The sequence below is a fragment of the Corella eumyota genome, chromosome 6 (assembly GCF_963082875.1).
Source record: "Corella eumyota chromosome 6, kaCorEumy4.1, whole genome shotgun sequence".
NCBI classification, from domain to species: Eukaryota; Metazoa; Chordata; class Ascidiacea; order Phlebobranchia; family Corellidae; genus Corella; species Corella eumyota.
Genome location: NC_137495.1, coordinates 750,352 through 777,831, shown reverse-complemented (window position 1 = coordinate 777,831; position 27,480 = coordinate 750,352). Strand labels below are relative to the sequence as shown.

The following is a 27,480-nucleotide window of genomic DNA, read 5'->3' as shown; positions in this document are numbered from 1 at the left end:
ATGCATGTACAGCAGTTTTAGTTAAAATATTAACGATAAAGGCCGTTTCACAGTTTTAATTGGATGTTTATTAATTTTGTTTTTTAACTGTTTTAAAAGTGTTTTAAAATTTACAGAAACACAGAAATAAATGTGTGATAATGAAAAGGGATTTCTAAAATTCATAGCAACATTAATTTATTTTAGAATTTTAATCAAAATTTTATTTTAGTTTTTGTAAAATTTAAGGAATTTTGAATTTAATATTAAATAGAATCGAATCGAGTCTAGAAGTTGGACAGAATATTCAATATGGATGGAATTATCTCAGTTGCGGGATTTGCGTTGGTTGTAGCAATAGGGGCCGCTGTAATGGCTGCTCTTAACTACTTCAGGTAACTTGATTAAACGTTTTAAACTTAATAAACAATTTGTACTTGATATATAAAGGTTAGTTTTACAGCCTAACTATCCTGTGATTAGTTTTTCTGCAGAACTCAATTCTTTTCGTCAGTGATTGACGCCAGTAATCAATTTTAGAATAATTTACGCCAATTAAAATCTCCTAACTGGGCATAACTTTTCGAATTTAGCAAATTTTATAAATAATTTACATTAAAGATATCTGGCAAAACCCATGAGTTGTGCAATCAGGGTGATGATCAATTTTATGATTGCATTAACTGGTAAAAGAATTTCTCTGACGAATTAAAAAAAAATTTCTTTAACATATTTTTTTTGTTCTTGTACAGTAAGGGGAAAAGTTTTGAGGATGTTCTAGCTGAACAAAAGTTGCAGAAAGAACAAGAGGATAAAGAGAGGTCACGGATTAATAAGCAGAAGAGAGAAATCTACAAGAAGAGATTCGAAAGCAAAAAGAAAAAGGGTAAATTGGATCATTTTTTCTAAATTGTCAAAATTTTTAAATTTTTTTTATTTTTTTACTTAGAAGATAAACAAAAAATTTTCAAGATGCAAATAACATTGTGTGTCTTTGTTAGTATACATTTTTAACCTTACTAAGAGCAGTTGTAAACCTATCAATTTTAACTAAATTATCTTTTGTAGGTGGTCTTGAAAATGGCAAAATGGAAAATGTATCCCCGGTGCACGAGGTTCAAATTAAGTCGACGAATGCAGAAGAGAAAAAGAAAAAGGCAGCAAAGGTGGCCAAGGAAGTTAAAGCAAAGAAGGAACCAACACCAAAGGTTGGTTTTAAGTAAACATTATGTAACGAAACATTCTGATTAACTTGTTATGCCACATTTCACTGTTTAATTAATGCATTCCTTTAATATATTTTATTGCTGCTATATTCTAATGTATTGGAAATGGAGGTTATTTAAATATTTTCATAATTTATTTTAAAATTTAAACAGGTTGTGAAAGAAGCCCCAAAAGTTGTTGAAAAACCACCAACTCAAAAACCAGTTGCTAAGACAACCCCTGCCCCAGTTGCTAAGGCAACCCCTGCTCCCATTGCCAAGGTGACCCCAGTTACCAAGGCACCAAAACCCATTGCCAAGAACAACCCAAAACCCACCAATGAAGAGAAAAAGGTGAAACAAAGCAAGGAAGGGATGAAAGTTGTGGAGGCTCCTATTGTTGTGAAAAAAGTTGATCCAGAACAAGTGAAACCTAAGAAGAAGAAGTCAAAGAAACAAGGTTTGGATTTTTCTGTTACTTTAAAAAGAAACTATCTATATATAATGAAGCTCAGTGGACGATATATATATGTATGTCTAATCTAATTTATAGGTTTACAAAATAAAATAAAACTGCCATTTGTGGTGCACAGGGAAATATCTTTATTGTGACCAAATTACAACAATTAAAATTCCGACTTTAGAGCATTAGCATAATTAAATGCTAGTCAATTTAATTAATACTTTCAGCTTTTTTAAACTAAATTCTTAAAGATTATAAACCAATTCTTTTTGTCAATGTTTTAAATCTAAACATTATCGACAAAAACTTTATTATGTTGTTTTAGAACACCCAATTGTAGAGGAAGTTAGAAAGACTGAGTTAGATGAAGTAACAACCAACTCTCTACTTCAACTATTGACCAATCAGCAAGGAGGTGGAGACTGGGCAACTGTAAGTTATGACCCTTGTGGTTTTTATATTTTAATAAATATGGCACTTTAAATTTATTTGAATCTAAGTTTTTTTGTCTTCATTGATTTAGTCACTAATGCAAAGTCAACTTGTTGTATTAAGAAATTGTTATTGCACTTTTTGGTACTAGCCTTTGGCTAAAAACTTTTTGATTTAATGAACGATTCACTGAAAATTAACGTTTCCTTTTTTTGCCCAAATTTAGGCCAACATTTTTTTTATTTTAGGATATTACTAAAGTAAGGTTAAGATAAAAGGTTGTTAATAAAGAATATCTCTATGTAGGTCAAAATGTAGTTTGGTTGAATGGCTCTTGATCAAATGTCTGTAATTTGTATCTTAGCCACTGTTATAACAATAATGTTTAAGTTCTTGTAATGTAAATCTTGTTATTTCAGGCTGGCAATGCGGGGAAGCAACAATCTATCGAGATCCAACGTAGGTTGGAGGAACGAGATGAAGTTCATGCTGCTGATAACAGGGAAAAACAAAGGCAAATCAAGGATCTTACTCAGGTACTTATTGTTAAAATCTTATATTTTATGGACCTGCAATAAAATGCTTTTGTCAGCCTTAATATGATAATAATATTAAGAATATTATCACTTTATTGCTTGCCAGACTATATTCTAATAGAGTCGCAAATAATATTGGTGCATATTAAGAGTCATAGTTTCGTAAGCTCTATTATATTTAGACACATTTTGGTAAAAATTAAGCAAGTGGTATTTGTACCTAGTTTTTTATTGAGTTTAAACAAAATTTAGATATACTTAGCTTTACTAAAGAATGCTGTGGCCAATGATTTAACTAACTTACTAAATTAAATTTAAAGTCATTGGAAGTGGAGAAAAATCGAAGTAAAAGTGAATCAATTAAATCCAAAGAAGAAATGTCGAAACAACAACAAGAGATCAACAATCTTAATACAAAACTACAAACTTATGCTGGGGAACTACAACAGATGCAGCAACTAAAAGTAAGTAGTTAGCTTCAACTGTTTTATACAAGACCTGTGTTGTAAAAGTAAAAACTTTGCGACGTAAAAATCCATCCAATTTTAATTTTGAAATAAAATTTATTTTAATAAATAAAAATTAAATGTTCAATAAATTGTTACATAAACTGTAAAATAATTTACATAAAGCCTGTATAATAAAGGTGTACACACAATGTTTAACATAAAATATTTTATTTGCAGAAACAGGCCAGTGTAGGAGCTGATGTCCAGGAGAAACTCAAACAATACAAAGAAGAAAATGATATCCTTAAGATGTCCATTCAGTCTAATGCTAAAGAGTAAGCTTTCAGTGTTTTAGCCTTAACAAAAAAGTCATTTACTCACTCTTTATTCCGGATTTAAGTTGTCATAATATGGTCGCAACTCTTAACTAATATTTGCTCGTGATAATTTACAAGTGCACCACAAACTGCAGTTTTATTTCTTTTGTAGGCCTATAAATTGGACATTTATATAACGCCCACTAAGCTCCAAAATAGATTTATATTTTTGTATATGCTGTAGATGAATGGGAAAAAGGTTTTGTAATAAGTTTACAATAGTATACTAATCAATTTTTTTTTAATATAGAATGGAGGAAAAGAAAAATCTTATCACCCGAGTTCAAACTCTTCAAGTTAAACTCCAGGAATCAGAGAATGCCACGATGGTGGCGGAACAAAAGTTAATGAACTATACTGGATCTATCAACCAAAGACAGGCAAGAAATAACTTTTTTTCCTGGGTTTTTAATTAATTTTACTGGTTCTTAGATTGATTTATTTTAAAATCTTTTTTTTTTTACATTTATTTATCCTCGATGTAAGAAAGTCGATTGCGCGACCTAAACATAGAGTAACATTAGTTACTCCAACCCAGTCTCGAGTTGCCTGTGGCAGTTTGGGATATTATAGATTAAAATTGCCCGATAATTATACTGCTGATTAAGTGCTGGCTTAGTAGGGGTTTATATCGTTTAAAAGATCTTACTTAAGGGCGCTACAGCATGAAAGCGGTGGGGATCAAACCCATAACCTCATGTGATGGGTTCGGAGGTTCCTTAAAAAATATAAATATCATGGTTTAAGTTTTGGCATGCTTAGTTTTAGTTGGTAGATAATTAGAGGTGGTATTTCGGTTTAATTTTTATCTGGTATTTGGAATTTAGTAATTTTTATTGATTAAAAATACAATGACAAAAACATCATAATAAGAACACAATGACTAAAGGGCAATGACAACACAATGGCAGAGAATTACCATAACAAAAACATAACAAAAACATAACAAAAACATATCAATGACATAACAATGACATATTGTAGGCTGAAATAGAAAGTTCTTACTCTATAAGAATCGACGAATTGACGAAAAAGACCCAGAAAGTTCAAGGTGAATACGGTGTCCTTGAGGCCTCCTACCAAAAAACCCAGAATGATTTGGAGCTCACCCAGGTAAATCCCCTTGACTGGAACCAGATTTTGTCAAAAAATATTAGGACTTTGTTTGTAAATAAAAAAAATAAAAGTTTTAGTTTTATTTTGAAAGTAGACGCTTAATTTAGAAGCTTTTTAATTTGGTGATTTTTATGTTGGTGACATTTTGTTTATTGTTTACTTAAAATTATTTTTATTTCTTACAACTAAGGTTGCATTGGACTCTTACTTAAACTTTTAAATGACAACCTAAAAAATAAGATTTTTATCCCATTTTTTAAATTTTTTTTTTTAATTTAAAAAAAAAAAAATTCTCGCAAACCAAATTTAAATTTATTTAAAAAAAATCTAAATCAACAGAGTCAGTCGGCCAAGCTGTTACAACAAGTGACGTTGCTGACCAACGAGAATGAGCAAAAGTCTCAGTTGGAGCAGCAGTACGGATCGTTAAATGAAGTGAAGAAGGAGCTGGAGGATCGGGTGATGGAGATGGATCGATCGGATGCTGAGAAAGCGAATGAAGTTGCTGTAAGTTTTGCTTTGATGTTTGTAATATACTGGCAGCGTAGTGTAGTAGTCGACTGGTTTTCACTACATGTGGTTCTGGGTTCAATTCCCACTGCTTTTATGTTGTATTTGACTTAATAAGATGCTTAAATTAGCATAGATTACTTTTAAGCCAACATTTAATCAGCAGCTTAATTATCGGGCAATCATAAACCTATAATATCTTAAACTGGCACAGGCAACTTGAGACTGGGTCAGGGCAACAAATGTTACTTTATGTTTTGGTCGTATAGTCGACCTTTCCACATTGGGGATAAATAAATGATGAAAAAATAACAATTTTAAAACTTTTCTGCGTTTCGCTAAATAAACTTGGTTATGTCTTGTAACTTATATATATAAGTGTAGAATTAAGTAGACTTAATGGGTTTTAAAATTAAACTCCTAAATTTAGTTTTCTTTCATCTTTTAATTATAAGTTCTTAAAAAAGACGACATTTAAAAACCTAAATTTTTGTCTAATTGGTTTGCAAATATAGCATTAAAATTTCCACTTTTAATATAAACACTGGTTATTATATAGCCATAGGCAGTTTATGACAAAACTGTCTTTAAAAGTAGTTTCATGGAATTTTAACATAGATTTGTCAGCATAAAAATGATGTCAATATTTTATTAGTTTTTTTAAGTCTTACGTAAAGTTATTTTTTCAACTGGTATATGTTCATATGATATCAAAAAAGGCATTCCTATCAAATAGTAAAAGTATACTGGGATTAAAAAAAAGTTTTTTTTTGCATTTTTATCATTTTTAATAAAACTTATTGTATTTAAATGACAGAAACTTCACAGTCAAAACAAAGACCTCCAACGCCAAGTTGGTGAACTAAAAACTGAACTCCAAAAAACATCAGTGGCCCTTACCCAGTCTTCTAATAAGGTTTATATTATAATTATTATTATGTACTTACTTATATGATTAAACGTTGTCACAGTATTATTTTTAGTTCAAATTTTTAAATTATTTTGAATTACATTTTTAGTTATTTAAATCACATTTTACTGTTATATTTTTGTCTTATTTGGAAAATTTTTGGGTATAAATCCATTACTCCATTTACACATAATAAAATTTTAAAGTTAAAATTTAAAAGTTAACCTTTAACACAATAATGTTAGAATAATCGAGGATAAAGTGATGTAAACTTTAAATTTATGTTTCTTGCTAGGCTGACCAGTCTTCTGAGGACTTCCAAAAACACGCTAAAATGTAAGTTTAAGTTATTTTCAATATAATTTAACTATGTGGGTTATATATATTAAATGTAATATTTCAATATTTTTTTTAAATTTAATAAATTAAAATTATTTTTTTTTATTGTTTTAAAGATTGGAAGAAAAAGAAAGTAATTTGGCAAAGCTGAGGTCTGAAATCGAGTCTAAAAATAAAGATTTGGAAACCCTGGAATCAAAATTAAAGGGAAGTGATAATAATTTGGAAACCCTGAAGTTGCAAATGAACTCAAAAGACGATGACGTCATTAATTTGAATAAAGAAATCGAGAAACTAAAAAAGAAGAATAATGTAAGTACAAACAAAATCAATTTTGCCAATTTTTTTTCTTTTTTATTAACACTTTTCTGTAACAATTCTTGTTTTTAATAATTGCTTTTTTGGTTTTTTGTTATTTTGTTATATATTAAGCTTTTTTAGTTTAACTTTAACTAACCTAACCTTATGGTGCTGGTTTTTTTACTTTTTTTCTTAGTAGCCAAAAAATTAAACTAATTAAAAATAAATATTGAATATATGGGGTCTATTGGTGGTTTATTGACAACTTAATTTTTAAAAATACAATAATTAAAATTAAGAAAAATATTTGTTGATAAAATTTGAGGTTTAATTTGTGTTGGTTTTGGGTAATTAAAAATACCAATTAACAGGAATTAAGAGAACGAAACTGGAAAGCTATGGACGCTGTGTCTGCCGCTGAAACTTTGGCAAAAGATAAAATAATTAACGCAAAGGTGGCCCTTGCATGTGGTGCTAATTGTTAATTAATTATTTGTTAATTACTTTTTATATAAATTTAATTTTGATTTTGTGAAATGTTAAAAAAAAATTTATTTTTGTTACTTTTTGTTGGTATTTTTTTAATTTTGTTTTGTTTATTTTTTAAAACATAATTGTTGTGAACGTTTGTTTATGTTATGATGACATTGTTGGCGTTTATGACATAATAGTGGATGTGATTGTTGAGTAATTATAATGACTGCCTACATATTATTAACAAAATTATTTTATTTACTAAATAGTTACGCTTCGAACTATTAAATATTTGAAAAGATAATGCTAACGGCATATAGAAACCCTAATATTATACTAATAAATTATTTATGATAACCTTAGAATATTTGCTAATGTATTGATTAACTAAAATGAATGCTAAAATGTAATTTCATTAATTTTAAACCTTAATTTTGTTTTTATTTTAAGTTGAATCACATCTTTAACTAAATATTTTTTTATGTTTTTAGACTGATACAGAGAAGTTAGTAAATGTAATTGAAGCTGGGGTGAAAACAAATTTAACAAAATCTTTTCCTCATATCAAATGTAACGAAAATGTAAGTACATTTATATTTTATAAATCTTACTAAACAATATATGTATGTTCAACTTAAAGGCCCTTAAAAATTGATGTTTCTGGTGCATGGGATAATTATTGTGGGCAAATATAAGTTAAGAGTTACAACCATATTACAACAATTAAAATTGTTAACAATAAGGCAGCTGATCTTTTATATAGTATTCCTCTTATAAATCTTACTAAACAATTTATATATGTGTGTTTAATGTAAAGGTCCTTAAAATATTTAATTCTGCTGATTGTGGTGCATGAGTAATTTATTGCTGAGAGATGTTAGTTGTGACTAGACTTGATAAAACTTAAAGGCTGGTATTTGTGTTTATAGGTTTTAAAACTAAAAAAAAGTGTTATTTCTTGTGTGTGGTAAATTATCGGCAAATATTGGTTAAAGTTTTGACTATATTACAACAATTAAAATGTCAACCATAAGGCAGGCTATGTATGTATATATAGAAATGGGGGTGCTTTTTGGCATATGGTTTTTGGTCGTATGTCCATTTAGTAAAATTGTTTTTCGTTTCAATTTAAACCAGTTTTAGTAACTTAGATAATTTTTGTAAGTACAAAAAACATTAATTAATAAACTTCTTACATTTTTTAGAACTTTCAAACCTGGATGAATGTTTTCCTTGCCTCAGCTTCAGAGCCTGTTGTCATGGTAAACAATGACCTCAGTGATGTCACAAAAGTTGAAATTAAACAACTTGAAACGGTGATAATCTTATTTAAATTTTTTTTTAGTTTTTTGTTTGATCATAATTGATTTAAATTAAATTTTTAATTATTTTAGGCAAATGCTGAGTTAATTAACGAGTTAAACAAATCGAAGTCTATGACATCAGAACTAGAAGAATCATTCAAGCAGAACAAGTGTGAACTCAGTCAAGCACGAAGCGAAATTGAGGATAAACTTAATGAGGTCGAGAAATATAAAACCGCGATTGCATCGACGGTGAGTCTTTGTTTTGTAAAAATTTATGATTTTTTTAATTTTTCTGTTTTTAGTTAAATTTAATTAATTTTAATTTTTTAGGAGAACATTTTATTCAATCTTCAACAAACTGTTGAAGCAGCAGATAAAGAGAGAGCACAGAAAGAGAATAAAGAAATAGAATATTTGAGAGAAGAGTTGAAAAAGGCAAACCAAATAAAAGAGAAAGCTGAATCGGTAAAAGAGCAATTTTTTGCATTAATTACTAAAAGTTAATAACCCCTATTTTAAAATTAGTTATTCCTACAGAACTTTTACCCAAAAAAGTTTTTTTAACTAACATTGACACGTTTAATATAAAAATAGTGTGGCATAAGAGTCATGGCATCGGACTATGAGACAAAAGGTTTAGGTTCATTCTTGAGCCTGGCGTTTACGAATGGCTCAACCATGACACAGCCCTTGTCACTATACCACGTTTAAAATATAAAAACATGAAAAAAAAACTATATATTTAAAATACACAAAACTATATTTAGGTTTAATTTTTATTGCTTTTTTCAGGACTTGCAAGAGCAAATTAATTTATTGAAAGCCTCTGAGTCAGAATGTGAAAAGATAAAAGAAGAAGCAGAAAAGGTAAACATCAGTTTTTTCCATAAACATTAAAAAGAAAATTTATATTAATTCACTTGTGCTTTATGGTTCTCGAAAAAGTTTATAATCACAAACTACAGAGAGAATTTGCTGGAAATGTAAAATAGGATATGAGAGTTTTTCTGAGAACCATAAAGTACAAGTAATCCTTTATACTTAACCGAAAAATCATTTGTCAAAATTGTATCGAACTTCTTTCACTAAATTTTATTTTATTATAAAAATAAAAAAATTGGGTAGTTACTAGTGTGGTGTGATAGTCATTAAAATCTGTATGATGTCATAATTATCATTACTATTATGTCATAATTAACACTTGCATGAACTAACAATAGACACAATCGGAATTAAACGAAAGTGTTCAAAAATATCGGGAACTCGAGTCTTCGTGTGAGGAAAATAAAGGCGGAAACTCTGAGGTAATAATTAATTGGCAACACTGTGGCATGAAGTTGCGATGAAATTTATCCTCGTTTAAAGACTTTTTTAATTTGTTAATTAAGTCTTTTGTAGTCGTAGCAATCGTAGTTGTTCTGCATTTTGGTTGTACTCTCACTTCTTAAACTAACTTCTTTCTTCAACCATTCTAATATTTATAAAAAACATTATTTAAATAATTTCTACACCCATTAATTAAACCTGTCAATCAAAAGTCCTTTCCATAAACCTGTCAATCATTTCTAACTTTTTCTATTTGCCTGTCAATAATTTTTAACCTCGCCCATTTGCCTGTCAATCAAACCAAACCCCGCCCATTTGCTTGTCAATCAAACTAAACCCCGCCTCTCGCTGTACAATTAGCTCTGCGACGTGGCATCCGGCAGTGACTCGTGCCATTCCGCTTCACCGGTTCCAGTCAACTTTGATGAACCCAAGGTCGTAGAGGTCACTGAGGATAAAGATAACGGATTTTTGATCATCGAGCATTCGCAGGAAAAGGTTATTGTACGCAGAGCGCGGATTTCATTTTTTTGTTTTTCACAATTTTCTCGCTTTTATTGGTGATTGTTGTTACTATGGTGATTGTCATGTAACAATGGTGATAACTGCAATGTTAATTGTCATATAACAATGCTGATTGTAATATAACAATAAAAACTAGAATATTTTTAATATGAGCAAATTTTTAAAAAAAATCAAAATTTTGGTTCTAAAAAATTTAAAATTAAAAAACGAAAATTCAAAGAAAATTTGGTCACATTAAATGATTGCTTTTGGTTTAGCTTTTGCATGATATTTTCTCACATTGAGCACGTTTTTATTTTTATTCTTTTCTATAGTCCACCAGCACCACACCTAATGGAACCGACGAGTTAAACGAAGAAGTGGAAAAATTAAAGGCAAGACCTCGTTATATTAATAACAAAAAAATTTACTTTAGAAATCTATGGGTAAAATCTTTCTTATTTTTTAAGAGAATTTAAGTATTTTGTTTGTGCACGTTTTCATTTTTTCACTGTTTTTTTTTTCACTTTTTTATATTCTGTTTAACTTTGTAGTTTTAAAACATTTTTTATTATTGCCTTTCCTAAACATTATTATTACAAAGGCAAAAGCCTACTATAGTAATCATTCCTAAAACTAAGACTGCATTTAATTTACTCATTTAAAAAAAAAATTTAAAACTGAAAAAAAATTTTAATTCTGTAAATCTTAAATTAATCCAAATTTTCTAACTTAAAACATAGAAAACATTACTAACAATATGACATCATAGTAATTATTTTATACATATGATAACAATTTGTTCAACTAAATTTGCCCCAAATTTTTTTTGCCTCAAAAACATAAAAAATTGTCCCAAATTTAACCCAATTCCTCCGCAAAACAGGAAAGATTAGAGAAAGAAAAGAGCCTGACTAAGAACTTGGGGGCAGCAGCAGGGAAGCTGAAAACAGTTCTGCAACAAACCCAAGAACAACTTGGCAAGGAAAGAGAAAAGAATAAGGAACTTACTGAACAGGTAGAAACTGATCTTAAATTATAATCTAAAAATCAATTTTTTGAAACTAGTAAAATGATATCTTAATAGTATTATGGTTGTTTTTCGTGTAACAGACAGTTACTGGTCTTAATTGTATATACTGAGTTTCCTTTTGTCCAGTTTATGTGGCCAAGTTTTAATTAAATTTTTGAAACTAGTAAAGTATATTTGGCTTTATTTTCTTGCAACAGATAGTTATTGAGTTAATTGTTTGTATATATCCTAAGTTTACTAAACACCATTTTTTTTGTGGTCAATTTTTGGTGTTCAGTACTCTAAAATGTAAAGATTTTTATATTATTAGTTTTGCTTAGTTTAAAATTGGGTAAAATAATATGACATCTTAATAAAAAGTTTTATTGTATGGGTATACCTTAAGTTAATGGGTTGAAATAAATACTTATATCCTTCTACTAAACTTTTGTCCTGGTTACTTGAACAAATTTTCGGTGATGAGTACCGCTAAAAAGTAAAGATATAATATGGAAACTTTTTAAATAACATTAACTTTTTTTTCACAGATGTCGAAACGTCATTCTTCCTCCTCCTCATCAAGTTCATCTGGGAGTGACCTTGACTGATGACATCATCATCACACTTGTGATGTCACAACCACTTTGATGACATCATACTGGCATAATAATGATGTCAAGGTTGAAATAAAAAAACTCTTGTTCTGCAATTGTGACAATCAGGTTAAAACCCTTGTTTGAAATCAGTGTATATTATGACGTCATAATTGCCACTGTCAACGTCATTATAGTGTTAATTATTACAACACAAATAATTTATTCTATTTATGTAAATCATTCCATTTTAAGCCTATTTTTCGTTAAAAAATTATTTTTTTGGAAGACTTCAGTTTACACTTGATTATTTTACCTAAAATTATGGTCAGCCTTTTAGACAATTTGTTATATTTGTAAAAGCTTTGGTAATAGTGGTTAGAACATTTAAGAATTATGTTGCTTGCTTAAAGCCTGGATATTTGTTTTTCAAAATATTTATTTTCAAAATTTAAAAAAGTTTAAAAATCAAAATTTATTTATAAATACTGAGTTGGTAATAATACTTTGTGTATTTTAATAATGTTGTTATTTTTTGAATTTGTAAAGCAATATGGTAAAGTCTTTGCTATGATTTCTATAAATTAATTGTGTTCACTATTGTATATGCTTTAGTTTATAAATTTAAAACTTCATATTACTTAGATATTAAAGTAGTACCAAACGTCATTATACTAACGATTAATATGACACCATATTTTATCTTAATTGTCGTGATAATTAACAATTAATATTTTTGTTTAAAAGGGTAATTAGTTAGTCAATTTATTTTAATATTTGAATTTTTTTCTTTTTTTTTGTCCCGAAATTCATGACATTTTTAATGAACAAATCTTAGTTGGGTGAAAATAGATTCTGATTGGTTAAGAGCAATGAAGCGTGGTATTGTGCAATTGGTAGAATATAGTGTTAGTTGTGATGCCATAATCACCTTTTAAACATAGTTGCCTGAAAGGCTTAAAATTTTGTGTTTTTTTTGAAACAAATTTATAAAATATATAATGTTGCCATTTCACCTTTTGTAGATAAAAAACATGTTATATAATTATTATTTAACTTTACGTTGATTTAACTTAATTCCCAAATTTATTTATCTTTTATTTGTGAATTTTTCTCAGTTCTATTAAAAAAAGTAACTTAAATTGTACGTGCATTATCACTTAAAATTTTGTGCTAAAATTTTGGACAATGTAAACTGTTTGTAGTATATATTATATGGATGACATCACAAAGCCTTGTAGATACTTGATTGTGATGTCATAATTTGTGCGCTATTTTTGGTGACGTAATAAATAATCCAATTTCTTTGCAGTTCTGTGTTGATTTTATATTGTGACTGGTAGTGCCATATACTTCCAATTGCTCGAACTTCACTGCTCTTACTGTTGTGCTTTTGGTAAGGTGCTGCTGAGCCAAAACTTGATTAGCAGATTAATTATTGGGCAATTATATTCAATAATATCCCAAACTACCAAAGTCAACTGGGTCGGGGCAATGATCATATGGTTGTATGATCATTGGTCAGGGTAACTGATGTTACTCAATGTTTAAGCTGTAAATTCCACCCTTCCACATCGAGGACAAATACATATAAAAATATTCTATCAGGTTGGCAATTGAGAAATGCCAAAACTTAAGCTGTGTAAGCTCTTTAACTGAGGTTTTATGTGGTGTGCAATAATTGGCTTTGAGCTTATATGAAAGTTAAGTCATATTGTGTAGTGTTTTTAATCGTTTTTGGTTTTAATGGCTTAAATTTATGACCCGGTTTTGATTGCTCAAAGAGTCAAAGTTATTGGTTTTGATGGCCTGTTGTCTAACTAAACTTTAATGCTTAAATTGTCATTTTGTCAACGTTACATTTTTTTAAACAAACAAGAATTTACATATCCCCATATATCGGTCATGAGTTCTATTGATTTAAATTCCACGTGTACGCCAGCTGATATAAACAAATCAGACTGGAAGCGGACTAGTAGTGATTTTTAAACTTTAAGTTTTGATTACATTACAGCTATAAATCTTAAAAAATACGGTAATATCTAAAAATATAAGGTGTTACTAATATAAGTATTATATTTAGAGAATAATATTGCTGTTAGTTAACCGTTTTTTATTAAAAAACGATAAAAATGGCTTTTGAAAACGGAGTGAATGATGAAGTTTACGTATTCGATTCTAAAGTGTTGGGGGGATTAGATTTGGCCGAATATGGGGTCACATTTAAAGATGGTTTCAGCTCAATTCATCCTGAGGATAATCTGGTTGTTAGATCTTTGTCAAAAGGGGATTATGATAAAGGTAAATTCATGAATTTTAGGTTAAAGCATTTGGCACAAACTGTGTAAAAGAATTTATAAATATAAAAAAATATGGAAAGGGTTACTTTTATAAACAGTATAATTATTAACAAATTACAATTACTCTACTCTTAGCCATATTTTTAAGAAAGCCAAATTTCAGATGAAGAAATTTAAATAAATTAAGTTTGAATTTTTTTATAAATGACAAAATGACTGTTTATAGTCGCTAGAGTTTTGTCTCCATTTAAATGTGTTATTTGGTAATAAAATACTTTTTTTTGTATTATTTATTTAATGTTTTTAGGTTTTACAAATGTTCTTGCGCAACTCACTAAAGTTGGCCAAGTCTCAAAACAAGATTTTCTAGGTGAGAATTATTGTCAAAGTATTGTATTTTAGTCTGAAGTATTAACATTGTAAAGCATAGTAGAAAACATTTTTGGTTCCTGTTGTTTGTATGGTTATTAAATTTACTCTTAAATTTTACGATTCTCATAAAAATGTAATGTCTATGCGCTACACAAATTTCTCATTACCTTTATGGTTTAAAAGTTTGGAGAACTGTAAAAGAATGACGACTGTGACTTACTTCATAATAAATAAGCCTTGTGTAGAATTTAATGGCCCTAACTGATTTTGTGATCATAAAATTATTTTAAAATTTCCCATTTGCAATAGTATAGGGAATAATTGAACTTAAAGTCTTTAAAACAATCGTAACTTTACGGTCATGCAAATTTCTTTTTACTTAAACTATTCTTTAAGATATAAATTTGTACTCTTTTCTCTAATTTTTTAATATGCATACCCTAACCAGATAAGCACTCTATGAGTTTTTATTGTTTTACAATCATTTTTTTTTTTTTTAAAGAGCGAGAACTACTAATGATCCAATTATTTTTTAACTATTTTAGACAGATTTGCCCTCCTACAAAAACTAGGAACTTATTATCCGATAGTTATTGAAGATGTCAGTGCTAATGATGGAAAGGGAAAAATTGTTGGAACTGGAACATTGGAAATTGAACATAAATTTATTCATTCTTGTGCTTTGGTAAGTTTATGATGGTTTAATTGTACTGCTGGCATGTTGTAAAATTCTTAAGTAAGACCTGAGATCCGGGGTTTGATTCTCACTGCTATCATAAAGAGTTTAGGTTCTGGGTTGATTTTTACTGCTGACATATTGTGGCATCTTTAGTAAGAATTTAGTTTTGATCTTGTGTTTGATTCCCACTGTTAACCGGCAGCATGGTATAGTTGTAAGAACACTTGCTACACCACATGAGGTCGTGGGTTCAATCCCCACTACTGTCATGCTGTAGCACCCTTGAGTAAGGTGCTATAAACTCCTGCTGAGCCAGCACTTAATCAGCAGTATAATTATCGGGCAATTATAATCTATAATATCCCAAACTGCCACTGGCAACTCGAGACTGGGTCGGAGTAACTTATGTTATTCTATTTTTAAGTCGCGCATTCGACTTTCCCACATTGAGGATAAAGACATATACAAAAAAAAATGTTGTAGCATCTTTGTGTAAGACCTAAAGTTATAAATTTGTTATTTACTGCTGAAATTTTGTAGAATCTAAAAGTAAGGCTTTAATTCTAAATTATATGTTTGATTACTCTTTGTTGAAATGTTGTACATTGAAAAGTTAAAGATTTTAACACACACATGTTACATATCATATTCTTAAAGCAAGGTTTCATTTTGAGTAATATAAAATTGCGCACAAATACTTCTCCATTTGATTAATAATTATTTTGTTTGATTTGACTAAAACCAAACATTTGTGAAAGTTAATTTGACATTTTTATGGTCTTTATGTCCACATGAACAACTGAATAATAGTTGTTACGAAATCATGAATAGTTTATGGCATTTCTTATCTATGAGAGTTTTTTCTAATTATAAAATTAATTATTAATCTTATTCAAATAAAAAGTTAATTTCAAGCAGCCATTGACGTCAATCTTAAACAAATAAATTGCTGACTGTACATTGTTATGTTGTTCTATACAAATACCAAATAAGTTATAGTATATATCTTACTTATAGAAGTTCTGTTGTAGTAAATCCAATGTAAAAGAAACAATTTTAATGCCACTTATGTATGGTCCTTAATCATGTTTTATATTGAACTCACATTGTTGCTAACGGATCTCATAATTTCTTTTTGTTTTTAGAGAGGTAGACTTGAGGAGATTGTGATCGACAGTGAATATAGAGGAAGAAAGCTTGGAAAAATGTAAGATTAAATTATACTAGTTAAGTGCCTGCCTTACTAAGTTAAGTTATTACCCATTTCACTGGTTACTATTACACTCACAAATGGATTGCATATCTTTAAGACTGTATTTAATTGGCATTTTATGTTTGCATGTATATATTCTTGTGATAATTTACTACTCCACAATTGGCCTTTTTTGTCTTAAAGGTTTATAAATTGGACATATGTTGTTTTATAAATTGGAATTTTATTAAATTGGAAATTGTTTATTAAAAACTTTTTATTATTATTTTTTTGTATAGGCTATATCTTTATTCTCGATGTGGGAAAGTCTAATGCGCGACTTAAACATAGAGTAACAACTGTTACTTCGACCCAGTCTTGAGTTGTCTTTAGCAGTTTGGGATATTATAGAATATAATTGCCCAATAATTATGCTGCTGATTAAGTGCTGGCTCAGCAGGAGTTCATACCATTTATATCGCCTTACTCAAGGGCGCTACAGCATGAGAGCAGTGGGAATTAAACCCACAACCTCATGGTGATGTAGCAAGTGTTCTTACCACTACACCACGCTGCCGGTATTTATGTGTACTAGTCAAGTAATTCCAAAGCAAAAGATTTTGGGTTCGAGCCGAAACAATGCCACACTATTTGCCCTTGAGCCCAGTGTTTACAGATAGCTTAAGCACATCACAATAGCACAGTCTTACTTGATAAAATATAAACCTATCATATTGTTTTAGAATGCTCGGACTAGTGACAGAGTTGAGCAAGAAGTTAAAATGTTACAAAACAACTCTAGAATGTAAAGACGAACATATTAAGTTTTATGGAATTTATTCTTATAAGAAGGACCCAGAACATTTCATGCAACGACGATTCCGTGATTAATGTTTATCCTCATTGTTTTTGTAAAAACATTACTACCTTATTGTTGTCATTAGTTTAATTAAACACTAACGTTATTTTAAAATAGTAAAATATAGATATTATTAGTTGTCAAAATTTGGATTGTTTAAATCTAATTGTTTAATGCTTTTTTATGTAGAAGTATTAATTTAATGTCTTATATATTTTTGTGTTACTGAATTTTTTGGATGTAAAGTTTTCGGTCTTTAATTTTTCTTATTAATTACTTTTTGGATTTCTTAAAATATATCATTTCTTAAACAGTATTTTTTAGGGAACTATAAACTTAACATGATTCAATTTTTTTTAAATACTTAATCAAAATCACTATTTATGTAATTCTTGCTTTTGTTTTTGCATCAAATATTTAAGAAATGTTGTTTTAGTTGTAGTTTAATTTAGTATGCAGTTTTGTATTTTTCGTTTTTAGAAACTTGAAATTATTTTTGTATTTAAAGGCTTGGTAGCAATATTTAACCATGGCATAGTTATTGCACAATGCACAATAATTCATTAGTTAAATAAATTAGAAAAATTATTTTAAAATGCAAAACATCTTATTTTCGTATTGAATGTGGGAATGTCGACTTCAAAGCCTAAACTTAGAGTAACATGAGTTACCCTAACCCAGTCTTGAGTTGACTTAGTCAGTTTAGAGTATTTTTTATTTTAAATTTTTCTGATACTTATTATTTTTAATTAAAGTTTTTTTATTTGACATGACTTGTGCCGCACTTCTGTTACAACTTTTCTTCTCTTCTGTCCAGATAATCATCTTTGACGTCACAAATGACGTTTTGTCATGGGTTAGGCTTTGTTTACTTTATGCGAATTTCTTTCGTTTTGTCAACAAACTAACAAGGTTTTATATAAGTTTTAATGTAGTTTTATATAGTTAAACTAAATTTAATCTAATTGGGTAAGTTTAGCATTGGGCAGTGGGCTAAATATAAGAGGAACTAACGACTAACTTAGGTCTGTACGTAGTCTATAACCAATAAATGACTTCTGTCTTATTATTTTTTTAGATCAAAATTTTCATAAGTTCTATAAGTTGTTTGAATAAATATTTAGGGTTATAAGATGACAGATATGACGACTAATGTTACCAACGTAACTGATGTAAGTTGAATTTTGTTGTTATTACATTTGATTTTTAGTAAATAGTTTTTATTGAAATCGTGTAACAATATTTAATTGATATATCTAGCAAAAAAGTTAGTAAAATCTCATACTGTCAAAGTCAACTTGAGATCGGGTTGGGGTAGCTGATGTTACTCTGTGTTTAAGTTGTAAAGTTGACCTTACTAGAGGGTAAAATTACTGGCAGTGTGGTGTAGTCGTAAGAACACTTGTTACACCACACATGAGGTCGTGGGTTCAATCCCCTTTGATCTCATGCTGTAGCGCCCTTGAGTAAGGCGCTAAAACGGTATAAACTCCTGCTGAGCCAGCACTTAATCAGCAGCATAATTTCAGGGCAATTATAATCTATATCCCAAACTGCCACAGGCAACTCGAGACTGGGTAGGAGTAACTGATGTTACTCTATGTTTAAGTCGCACATTCCACTTTCCCACATCAAGGATAAAGATATATACGAAAAATTATGTTTAACTTTATATCTATTTTAGGTTGCATCTCTTGTGTTCATGCAAACTGTTTCATGCAAAGCAATCTCTGGGCTATTTGCTTGGGCAGCCATTCTTATCACTTGTCATCAGGTAAATATATGTTTGTTTAAGTTGGTATGCTTAAACATCTACTTGCTAATTTTAGCTTTGTATCGTTAATTAGTGTTTAATATTATTGTTTGGTTTATGTTTTTAGGTAATTCAACATAAAAGTTAGAAGGGGCAAATCAAATAATTTTTGTTTCAATAAAATAATAATGAACACTTGTTAATTAAACTGCTAAAGTCAACTTGAGACTGGTTCAGGGTAACAACTGTTTCATTTATGTTAAGGTCATTAAGTCGACCTTCCCACATCTACGAAAGACAATAGGCTATAAAAAATGCTATAACACACTTCACTTAAAATTTTTAAAAATGTTTTTAGATCTACAAACACCTCAGGTTTTACACAGTCCCAGCAGAGCAAAGATGGATTGTTCGAATTTTGTTCATTGTTCCAATTTATAGTTTTGATTCCTGGTTAAGTTTAATGTTTTTTAACACGAATGAGTTGTACATTTATTTTGACACGATCAGGAACTGTTATGAAGGTACTTTTAAACATGGCTAATATGTCTTCTATATTATGTATTTACAGATTTGAGTTACTGTTATTATTTCTTAAAATTAACATTTTAACTTAACCAACTATGTTTTTCTTTAGCTTTTGTGGTGTACAATTTCTTAAGTTTATGTTATGAGGGATATCTGGGTGGTGAGAGTGCTATAATGGCCGAGATAAGAGGAAAACCATTTAGGTAAGTTGTGTATTGGCCTAATAAAACTAACAACAACATGGCAGTAGTAAGAATCAAACCTAGAAACTCAAGTTATAAAATTTTACGATGTTTAGACCATATACCCATAAAAATGTATGATATGCCATAGTATTAAAAATTGTACTAGTATTATAAGCAGTTTAAGTCAAATTTTAATTATTCTTAATAAAGGGGGTTTACTTTATTATCAGGGACTGTTAATAAATATTGTAATTTTAATTTTGTTTTAGAACAAGTTGGTTAACTTGCACTTGTTGTTTGTCGGGTAGAACTTACTCCATTGGAACTTTAAGATTTTGTAAACAGGTAAATCTAAGCTTACAGTAAATCTCAACGGTAGGAATAAATTAAAAAACTTTATAATTACCTTTGCAATTTAGTTTGTTGAAAAATTGCAGATAATACTAAGTATACTGTAAATATATATATATATATATATATATATAGCATTTTATTAAAACAGTCATATATTTTGTAATATTTTTTAACATTTTTACTTTTTTTCTTAGGCCACTTTACAATTTTGTTTGATCAAACCACCTCTAGCAGTCATAACTCTAATTCTTCAAGCTTATGGACTGTATAGAGATGGTGACTTTAGGTAAGTAAAACTAAGTTAAAATAAAAATTGTTTATATGTAAAAAATAAGTGGAATAAATACTTAAGCATATAATTATGTTTACTGTACTTCTGGCAAAAAAATGGTAGGTTAATAATCGGGCAATATTATTAGGCCGATATTGAACTAAACTCGGGCAATATATGTCTACGTTAACTTAGTCTATGATGCCTGCCTTCTTACATTAAGGATAAATCAATAAAGTATTGAAATTTGTTCTAGTGTGGATAGTGGATACCTTTATATCACCATCATCTACAACATCTCAGTCAGTTTGGCGTTGTTTGCTCTCGCATTGTTCTACCACGCCACTGTCAACATCTTGAAGCCGTACGACCCTGTTCTTAAGTTCATCGTCGTCAAATCCGTCATTTTTCTCTCATTTTGGCAAGGTAAGATGATTTTTAGATAATTGATATTTGATTTATTGTATTTTTTTAAAGAATTTCTTGTTTATAGTTGTTTAACACCTATGTTTTTGCTTAGCATATCGAAATCATGCTTTACAATACAAATGACTGTTTTTTTCAAGTTTAAAAATTCCATTATTTAAATAGGCCTATTGTCCTTATGTCCCTTCAAAATGTAGACTAGTCAATTATTTGTGCTATAGGTTGCATTTTAATTGTTATAATATTGCTAAAACATCAACTTTTATGTGCCACAGGTACTTTATATGCTGCACAAAAGGCACAACAAACAACACATTTATTATTTTAAAAGCATATATACTTTGGACTTGCATAAATATTGTTATCTATGATTTTCATTTAAAATTAACTTTTATGGGCCCTCTACAAAAACTTAAATAGTTTATAAACTAATATTGATATATTGCCTATTAAACTTTATTACTTAAAGATTTTATCTGAAATTAACTTTTTTTTAGTATGGGATCTTATGAGCAATCAATATTTATAATTAATTCTCAACATCTACAGGTTTGCTTTTGAGTATCCTTGAAGCATGCGGAGCTATTACTCCAGTAAGTATCGGAGGAACAAGTACGGAGCAGCTTAACAACGGCACGGTTGCTGCGGGAATCCAAAACTTTATCATCTGTATTGAAATGTTCTTTGCAGCGATTGCTCTTCGTTACGCTTTCCCACATCAGATATATCAGGAAAAACAGGCAGACAGAGGTAAGGGTCGCATGCACTCATCAGTCAAGTTGTTATTTTATGTTAATTTGCATTTTTTAAAGCTTATTTTTTATGTTTTATGCCAAATTTTGTTTTTTAAGGATTTTTGTCAAAATTCTTTGTATATTTGTTTTTAATGTGTTTTTTGAAGCTTTTTGTTAGGAATTTTTTGTCTAATTACTTTGTAAATTTGGGTAAAATTGTAGATTATTTATTAATTTGCCTTATTAAAGCTTATTTTTTTTAATTGATGCTTTAAGTCTATTTTGTGTTTGGTTGAAATCTGCTGAATAAGGTTATCTAGGTTTAGGTTTTTAAGGTTTTTAACTTAATTTATTTTATTTGTTTTAATCTTATGGAAAAAGTTTAGTTTTTTTAACGTTTTGAGTATTTAGGTTTTGACTACATATAAGGTATTTAGCCATGTTAACTATGTTGGAATTTCTCTATTAGCTGATTTGTTTTAAAAATTTTTACAAAAATGTTGTTTATTTTTTATGGTTGATGTAGTTTGCTGAAATATTTTACCTAGAATGTTAGGATATTGTGTTATCTAGGTTTAAAAAGTGTGAAATTTTGTGTGTACGAAGTTCAAGTTATTTGGGTTCAATATTTGTTTTTTAAATTGTTTTTTATATTTGTTTAAGCTATGTTTTTCTCTCAAAATAATATCATCATTTTGTTACTTGATTTTTGATTGTTTTTATTTTGAAATTAGTTTTTTTTTTTTGATATAAAAAAAATTATAAAAAAAATAAAAAAATACTGATATAAAAAATATCAGCATTTTTATGGAATTGTTTTTGCCAGTCTAGTCTAGTTTTTACAATATGTTGCTCATTTAATTTGCATGATTATTAATTATCCAATAATGATATTTTTTGTAAATCAGTATTTGATTAAATTTTAATTATTTTAATATTGTAAAACTGATTTAAAAATCAGATGATTATGGATTTCCTTTATTAAATCATATTTATCTTTTATGACATCACAACAGTATCATATGACTGCAATAGTCAAGGTTTAAAATGGAAGAACATCAAAATTTAAATTAGGAAATTTCAAATTAAGTCATGTATAATTCATATTTTGTATGCAGTGCATTATACAGTTCTTATTCACTTATAGTTCATAATGAAATGAGAAATCCATTGTTAAAACAATCACTGTTAATTGTTTCATTGTTGTAATTGTTTAGTGGTCATTGTTTTAAACAATTGATGTTGACTTTATTTTGTTAATTGTGGAAAAAGTTTAAAGAATTTAAGAATTATAAACTTGGTTTGAACCTTGGTATAAAAGTTGTAAAAAACGATAAAAATTTAACGGCATTTTATCCTTAGTTTATATTGTTTGAAGGTAAATAGATTGTTCATTGTCTAGATAAGCAAATATTTAACTTTTGAAAGCTTTTTTCTATACTAAAATTGAATTTTTAAAATTTTGTCTTTTTTAAAAAGTTTATAAACTTAATTTTGTGTTTTTAGATAGAATTTTTAATAAATCTTATAAATTATTTAATGCTTACATTTGCCAAGAGGAAATTTTTATTTAATATTTACAATATAATTTATTTTTATTATATTTTCAACAAATTTCAATTAAATTTAAGTTTTCCAAGTTTGCAACTGTTTCTTTATAATACAAAAACAAAATATTGATTATGACATCACACAGGAATGTGATTTGTCACAATGTAATGAAGTCAATAATTAACTCAAGTCTGTGATATTGATTTTAAAAAAAAAGACGACCATACAAAAAATATTGAACAAAAAAATGCTTTTTTAAAAAAGTATTTAAAAAAAATTATATTTGTATAAATTAATTGTTATTCTTTTATATGTAATGTCCTACTGAAGCTTGTAATACAATATGTTTAACGGTATTCTATTATAACTTCTGTATTTTTATTGTTTTTTCAGTTTTCTAGTATTGACTTTGCTTAAAAATAAGTTTTGTTGATTTTTAGTTAATGCTAAAGTTAGAAATGACTAAAATTAGGCATACATTCATTGCATGCTTATTTGTTTTTTGTTTTTATTATAAACTGACTAACAAAGAATTAATTGACATAAAGTTTCAAGTGTTTGTTATGGGTTTATAATTTTAAAAAATAACAAGAATATGACATTTAAAAATTATAATAACTCCGTGGTATATAAAGTTCAATATTTTCACTTACTTTCACATTTAATTTGGTTTAAAAATTGTTGATTTTGGTTTATAAACACACAAATATTACACAAACATGTTTACACAAAATTAAAACCAAAAGGTAAGTGTAGTTTAAATCTTGTTAAACGGACCCTGTAAAATATTAATATAATCCCAATCTAATATGAAATCATCCATATATAATGGAGCTTAGTGGACAATATATATGAATGTACAAGTATGTCTAATTTATAAGACTACAAAATAAATAAAACTGCTGTTTGTGGTGCTTGGGTAAATTATCACTGGCAAATATTAGTTGAGAGTTCTGACCATATTAAAACAATTATCATTCAGACTATAGGGCGGGCTATCAACTACTAAACCTAATATGACACCATAGGCATATTATGACATCATAGATACTGTGTAAGCTAACGTTACGTTCACAGATACAGCGTCAGCGCAGACAATATCCTCAAGGTTAAAAGACACGGTCAACCCAACGGATGTTGTCCACGATGCGATCCATAATTTCTCTCCGTCCTACCAGAACTACACTCATCTCAAGTAGGTTAAGCATGTGCAGTGGTGGTGGTGGTTTGTACAGAATTTGTAATCACACTGAATGTTTAAATGTTTTGATTTTTTTTCAAATTTTTTTCATTGTTTTTTTTTTAATTTTATCAAGAAAAATTCAAAAAAAATTGAACTTTCATTAAACTTTTTTTGTATAATTTACATTCTTTTATGTTTTTTTTTATTAAAAATAATTAAAAAGAGGGTCAAATTTACAAATTTCCAAAAAAGTTTTTTATTTTATTTTTATTTTTTTTATTTGAAATTTAAGAAAACTTTAATAACAATTAGATATATTTATATAATTTACATTTCTGATATAAATTTTATTTATTAAAAAACATTAAAAAAGGTTAAATTTACAAATTTTTAATTTTAATTTTCTAAATCTTATTAACCTGTACATTTCTTCATTGATTTTATAAAGATCAATATTTTAAATTGATCCATTCTTTATTGGCTTCTATAACAACCTTTATTGTGATGTCATAATGGTTCAATGACCTTGTATGGGTTCTAAACTAATTAGAAAACTAATTTCTTTTTATTAATTTTGATTTATTTTAATGCGGCATGAATTATTTTGATTTAAAGTTTAATTTCTAGTTGTAACAATGAACAGGATTTGTGATGTCATAGTGAACTTTGTTGTTATAACAAAAGTTCACAATTGGTTTTAACACTTCTGTTGTAATGGTAAATAACTTTAAAGTTTTTGTATTTTAATTTTTTGTAAACTTTAATTTTTTTGCCTTTTCTAATTTTACAAGTCTATATATTTATCCCTGTGTTATAAATATGTATTTTATTTTATGGTACTTTTAACTAACATTGGTATATTATATTTAAACATACAGGTTATTTTTATACTGTTAATATGTTTTTTTTTTGGTACAAGACCTTCGGTTCGATTCCCACTGCTACCTTCAGAATGGTAATTACTTCTGAAACTGCTATAACTAAGCAATATAACAGGGTCTCCATTATACCAAACCTGCAAAACTTAAGACTATGTAACAGAAACTGTGAAGTCAGTTTTTTAAACTCAAAAATAAAATTTATTTTTTAACATTTTTCCTCCCAATATAGAGAACCTGAAGCCCCAACCCAGAGACCTGCCAACAATACTGAGTAAGTAATAGAAAACACAACACACAAAAACACAAATATATTTCCTTCTTAGATTAGAATTTTTGGGTGGAATTTCAAGTGTTTAGATCTTTTTAAAATAGAAAATTGTTGCAATTTTAGTTTAACTAGTTTTTTGTCTGTCTTACAGACTACATTTTAATTGTTATAATATGATCGCAACTAATATTTGCAGGCTATAATTTACCTGTGAACCACAAACAGCAGTTTGTTTTTAATTAAAGGCCTTTAAATTATATATTTAAATATATATATATTGTTAACATAGCTACCTTATATAAAGATAGGTTGTTATACTTTTTAGGTGTTTGTTTTTCTTAGGTTAAGTAGTATTACTAGATTGAAGGTGTTTTTAATATGTTTGATATTAGGAATTATTGAGTTGTTGGCCTATATATATATAGTTGCATGGGAAATTGTTGCATGACCCATATTTTTATTGTTATTTTGATTGTCTGCATGTTGGTGAATTGGTGTGTGAAAATTATTTTGATTTTGAAATTTTTTTATAAGTGAAAAGTTAGGACCAATATGATAAAAAATTTAAACATTTTTAAAGGCAAATATTAGCTCATTTTTTTTAAGAGTTTTATCTTTACAATGCTTGTTTAAGCAATTTATGCAATTATTTTTAGCATAATTAAATTTAATTTTAAAACTTGGATCTTATGTAGAGGCATACGGCACCGAACAAAATAGGGGTTGTAACTAAATATGACCAATATTTAAAAGGAAAACTTTTACAAAATTTTCTTAATTTATCTGTACCCTAACTCTCTAATAAATTGTTGGGTCAATCTGATATTTTAACTTTAATTCTGTAAATAAAAGCAGTGGTTTTATTGCTATATGCTTCTACATAAAATCCAAAAATTAGTATACAAATTTAAAACCTAAACTTAATAAATTTATTCATTTTGACAATACACAATTGAAATCTTATTTTAAATTTCTTTAACCTTTAGATAACTACACGATGACCACAAGTATATCAAGTTCTCTTCGTGAAACAATCAATCCCAGGGACGTACTACAAGACGCCATTCATAATTTTTCCTACAAATATAAAGACTATATCCAACATTCCGGTAACGATCCTTATGAGCAAAAGCAAAAAAATCCTAACGAGTATCGTGATATGAGTGACGATGATGACGCACCAAAGTTGGCGAACGGATTTAGTGCACACTGTACGCCGTCTACCAGTTATTACACGACGCCTAATAAAACTCCAAAGCGATCGTTTGTTGCTCGTTTGCCAACTTCCGGTTCAAAACCTTCAAGTTTTCTGCTCAAAAACTCGAACGATAATGAACGTTTGACTTTATTTAGTTCTGATGATGAATTATAATGATGTCATCAATCTATGACATCATCACTTCGATGTTCTGTTTGTGGAATCAATCGTGGCAACAAGAGTTGTGAATTAAGTGTGTATGGTTATTGTCACATCTTGGTCAAGTGCCTTATTTAAGTAACGCCAATTTAAAAAAAATTGTGATTAAAATTTTATTTTTTTGGTGATGTTTTATTTTTCTATTTCATGTTTTAGTTGGAGTGTAGCAACAACGCTGTTATTGTTGTAACTATGTGCTTGTAACCATGTAAATACTGTAGATTATTTATATTATTTTGTTTGGTGCATTTTTAGTGATTTGGTCGGGTTAAAAAAATGTTAAAAAAAGTTTCGTTCCTGAAATGTGATTTAAAAAGTGTGAAAATAATTGAATTGAATTTATTTAATCAAGATTCTAAACACTTTGCAAATGTATTTATTTTCAATTAAATGTTAAATTTTGTTGTATTTCTTCTGCATACTTTGGGCTTGTGCAATTCCATTTAAATTTGCTAAAATGTAACTTGCGGAAAAATATTTAGTTTTTTTCAATTTATTATTATTATTACAGTTCATAAAATAAATATTTAAATTGTTATATTAGTTAAGTTAAAATTATGATGTCTTTTCTTTATATTTAGTAAACTGTATTGCTTTGCACATCTATTGTAAAGTTATTAATGTGTAGAATATATTTTAATTATGTACAATTTAAAAAATTTAGTTTTTCATTTTTTAGTTCCTAAAAATGTGAT

General features: G+C 28.2%; 3 protein-coding genes across 11 annotated transcripts; all 3 read left to right on the top strand.

Moving 5' to 3' along the window:
- The first annotated feature begins 215 nt into the window (after window positions 1–215).
- Window positions 216–13,143, top strand: LOC145754840 (uncharacterized). Of its 8 annotated transcripts, XM_082570975.1 has the most exons (25): window positions 216–374; window positions 732–865; window positions 1,048–1,187; window positions 1,359–1,644; window positions 1,973–2,079; window positions 2,499–2,615; window positions 2,936–3,079; window positions 3,302–3,399; window positions 3,692–3,821; window positions 4,426–4,554; window positions 4,897–5,064; window positions 5,885–5,983; window positions 6,273–6,313; window positions 6,433–6,628; window positions 6,988–7,071; window positions 7,582–7,671; window positions 8,296–8,406; window positions 8,485–8,646; window positions 8,728–8,862; window positions 9,190–9,264; window positions 9,618–9,701; window positions 10,084–10,221; window positions 10,563–10,622; window positions 11,114–11,245; window positions 11,788–13,143. In XM_082570975.1, exons 1-25 carry the CDS (start codon window positions 292–294, stop codon window positions 11,845–11,847), a joined length of 3,003 nt encoding a protein of 1,000 aa, XP_082427101.1. In that variant the 5' UTR covers window positions 216–291; the 3' UTR covers window positions 11,848–13,143. The 8 variants fall into 8 exon arrangements, with proteins under 8 accessions (XP_082427101.1, XP_082427105.1, XP_082427103.1 ...); XM_082570979.1 differs by lacking the exon at window positions 4,426–4,554; XM_082570977.1 differs by lacking the exon at window positions 6,988–7,071.
- A 146-nt stretch (window positions 13,144–13,289) lies between these two features.
- LOC145754842 (glucosamine 6-phosphate N-acetyltransferase-like) lies at window positions 13,290–17,806 on the top strand. The gene is made up of 5 exons (XM_082570983.1): window positions 13,290–14,133; window positions 14,440–14,502; window positions 15,050–15,189; window positions 16,329–16,390; window positions 17,119–17,806. The coding sequence occupies exons 1-5, from the start codon at window positions 13,965–13,967 to the stop codon at window positions 17,264–17,266; spliced, it is 582 nt and encodes a 193-aa protein (XP_082427109.1). The 5' UTR covers window positions 13,290–13,964; the 3' UTR covers window positions 17,267–17,806.
- A 506-nt stretch (window positions 17,807–18,312) lies between these two features.
- Window positions 18,313–27,429, top strand: LOC145755633 (transmembrane protein 184B-like). 2 transcript variants are annotated; one of them, XM_082571879.1, is made up of 11 exons: window positions 18,313–18,406; window positions 18,919–19,008; window positions 19,346–19,511; window positions 19,625–19,718; window positions 19,970–20,045; window positions 20,249–20,340; window positions 20,582–20,751; window positions 21,301–21,501; window positions 24,114–24,231; window positions 25,330–25,371; window positions 26,355–26,496. In XM_082571879.1, the coding sequence occupies exons 1-11, from the start codon at window positions 18,368–18,370 to the stop codon at window positions 26,356–26,358; spliced, it is 1,092 nt and encodes a 363-aa protein (XP_082428005.1). In that variant the 5' UTR covers window positions 18,313–18,367; the 3' UTR covers window positions 26,359–26,496. The 2 variants fall into 2 exon arrangements, with proteins under 2 accessions (XP_082428005.1, XP_082428004.1); XM_082571878.1 differs by lacking the exons at window positions 24,114–24,231; window positions 25,330–25,371 and having other exon boundaries at window positions 26,355–27,429.
- Window positions 27,430–27,480: the final 51 nt, after the last annotated feature.

Excerpts from the sequence above, each read along its gene's own strand:
- LOC145755633 (XM_082571878.1), top strand. The coding sequence starts at position 18,368 with ATGACAGATATGACGACTAATGTTACCAACGTAACTGAT. Across the intron at positions 19,512-19,624 it reads GATCAGGAACTGTTATGAAG|CTTTTGTGGTGTACAATTTC; the intron begins GTACTTTTAAAC and ends GTTTTTCTTTAG. Across the intron at positions 20,341-20,581 it reads TATAGAGATGGTGACTTTAG|TGTGGATAGTGGATACCTTT; the intron begins GTAAGTAAAACT and ends AATTTGTTCTAG.
- LOC145754842 (XM_082570983.1), top strand. The coding sequence starts at position 13,965 with ATGGCTTTTGAAAACGGAGTGAATGATGAAGTTTACGTATTCGATTCT. Across the intron at positions 14,503-15,049 it reads CTCAAAACAAGATTTTCTAG|ACAGATTTGCCCTCCTACAA; the intron begins GTGAGAATTATT and ends TAACTATTTTAG. Across the intron at positions 16,391-17,118 it reads GGAAGAAAGCTTGGAAAAAT|AATGCTCGGACTAGTGACAG; the intron begins GTAAGATTAAAT and ends ATATTGTTTTAG.
- LOC145754840 (XM_082570975.1), top strand. The coding sequence starts at position 292 with ATGGATGGAATTATCTCAGTTGCGGGATTTGCGTTGGTTGTAGCAATA. Across the intron at positions 3,080-3,301 it reads AACAGATGCAGCAACTAAAA|AAACAGGCCAGTGTAGGAGC; the intron begins GTAAGTAGTTAG and ends TTTTATTTGCAG. Across the intron at positions 9,265-9,617 it reads TAAAAGAAGAAGCAGAAAAG|ACACAATCGGAATTAAACGA; the intron begins GTAAACATCAGT and ends AACTAACAATAG.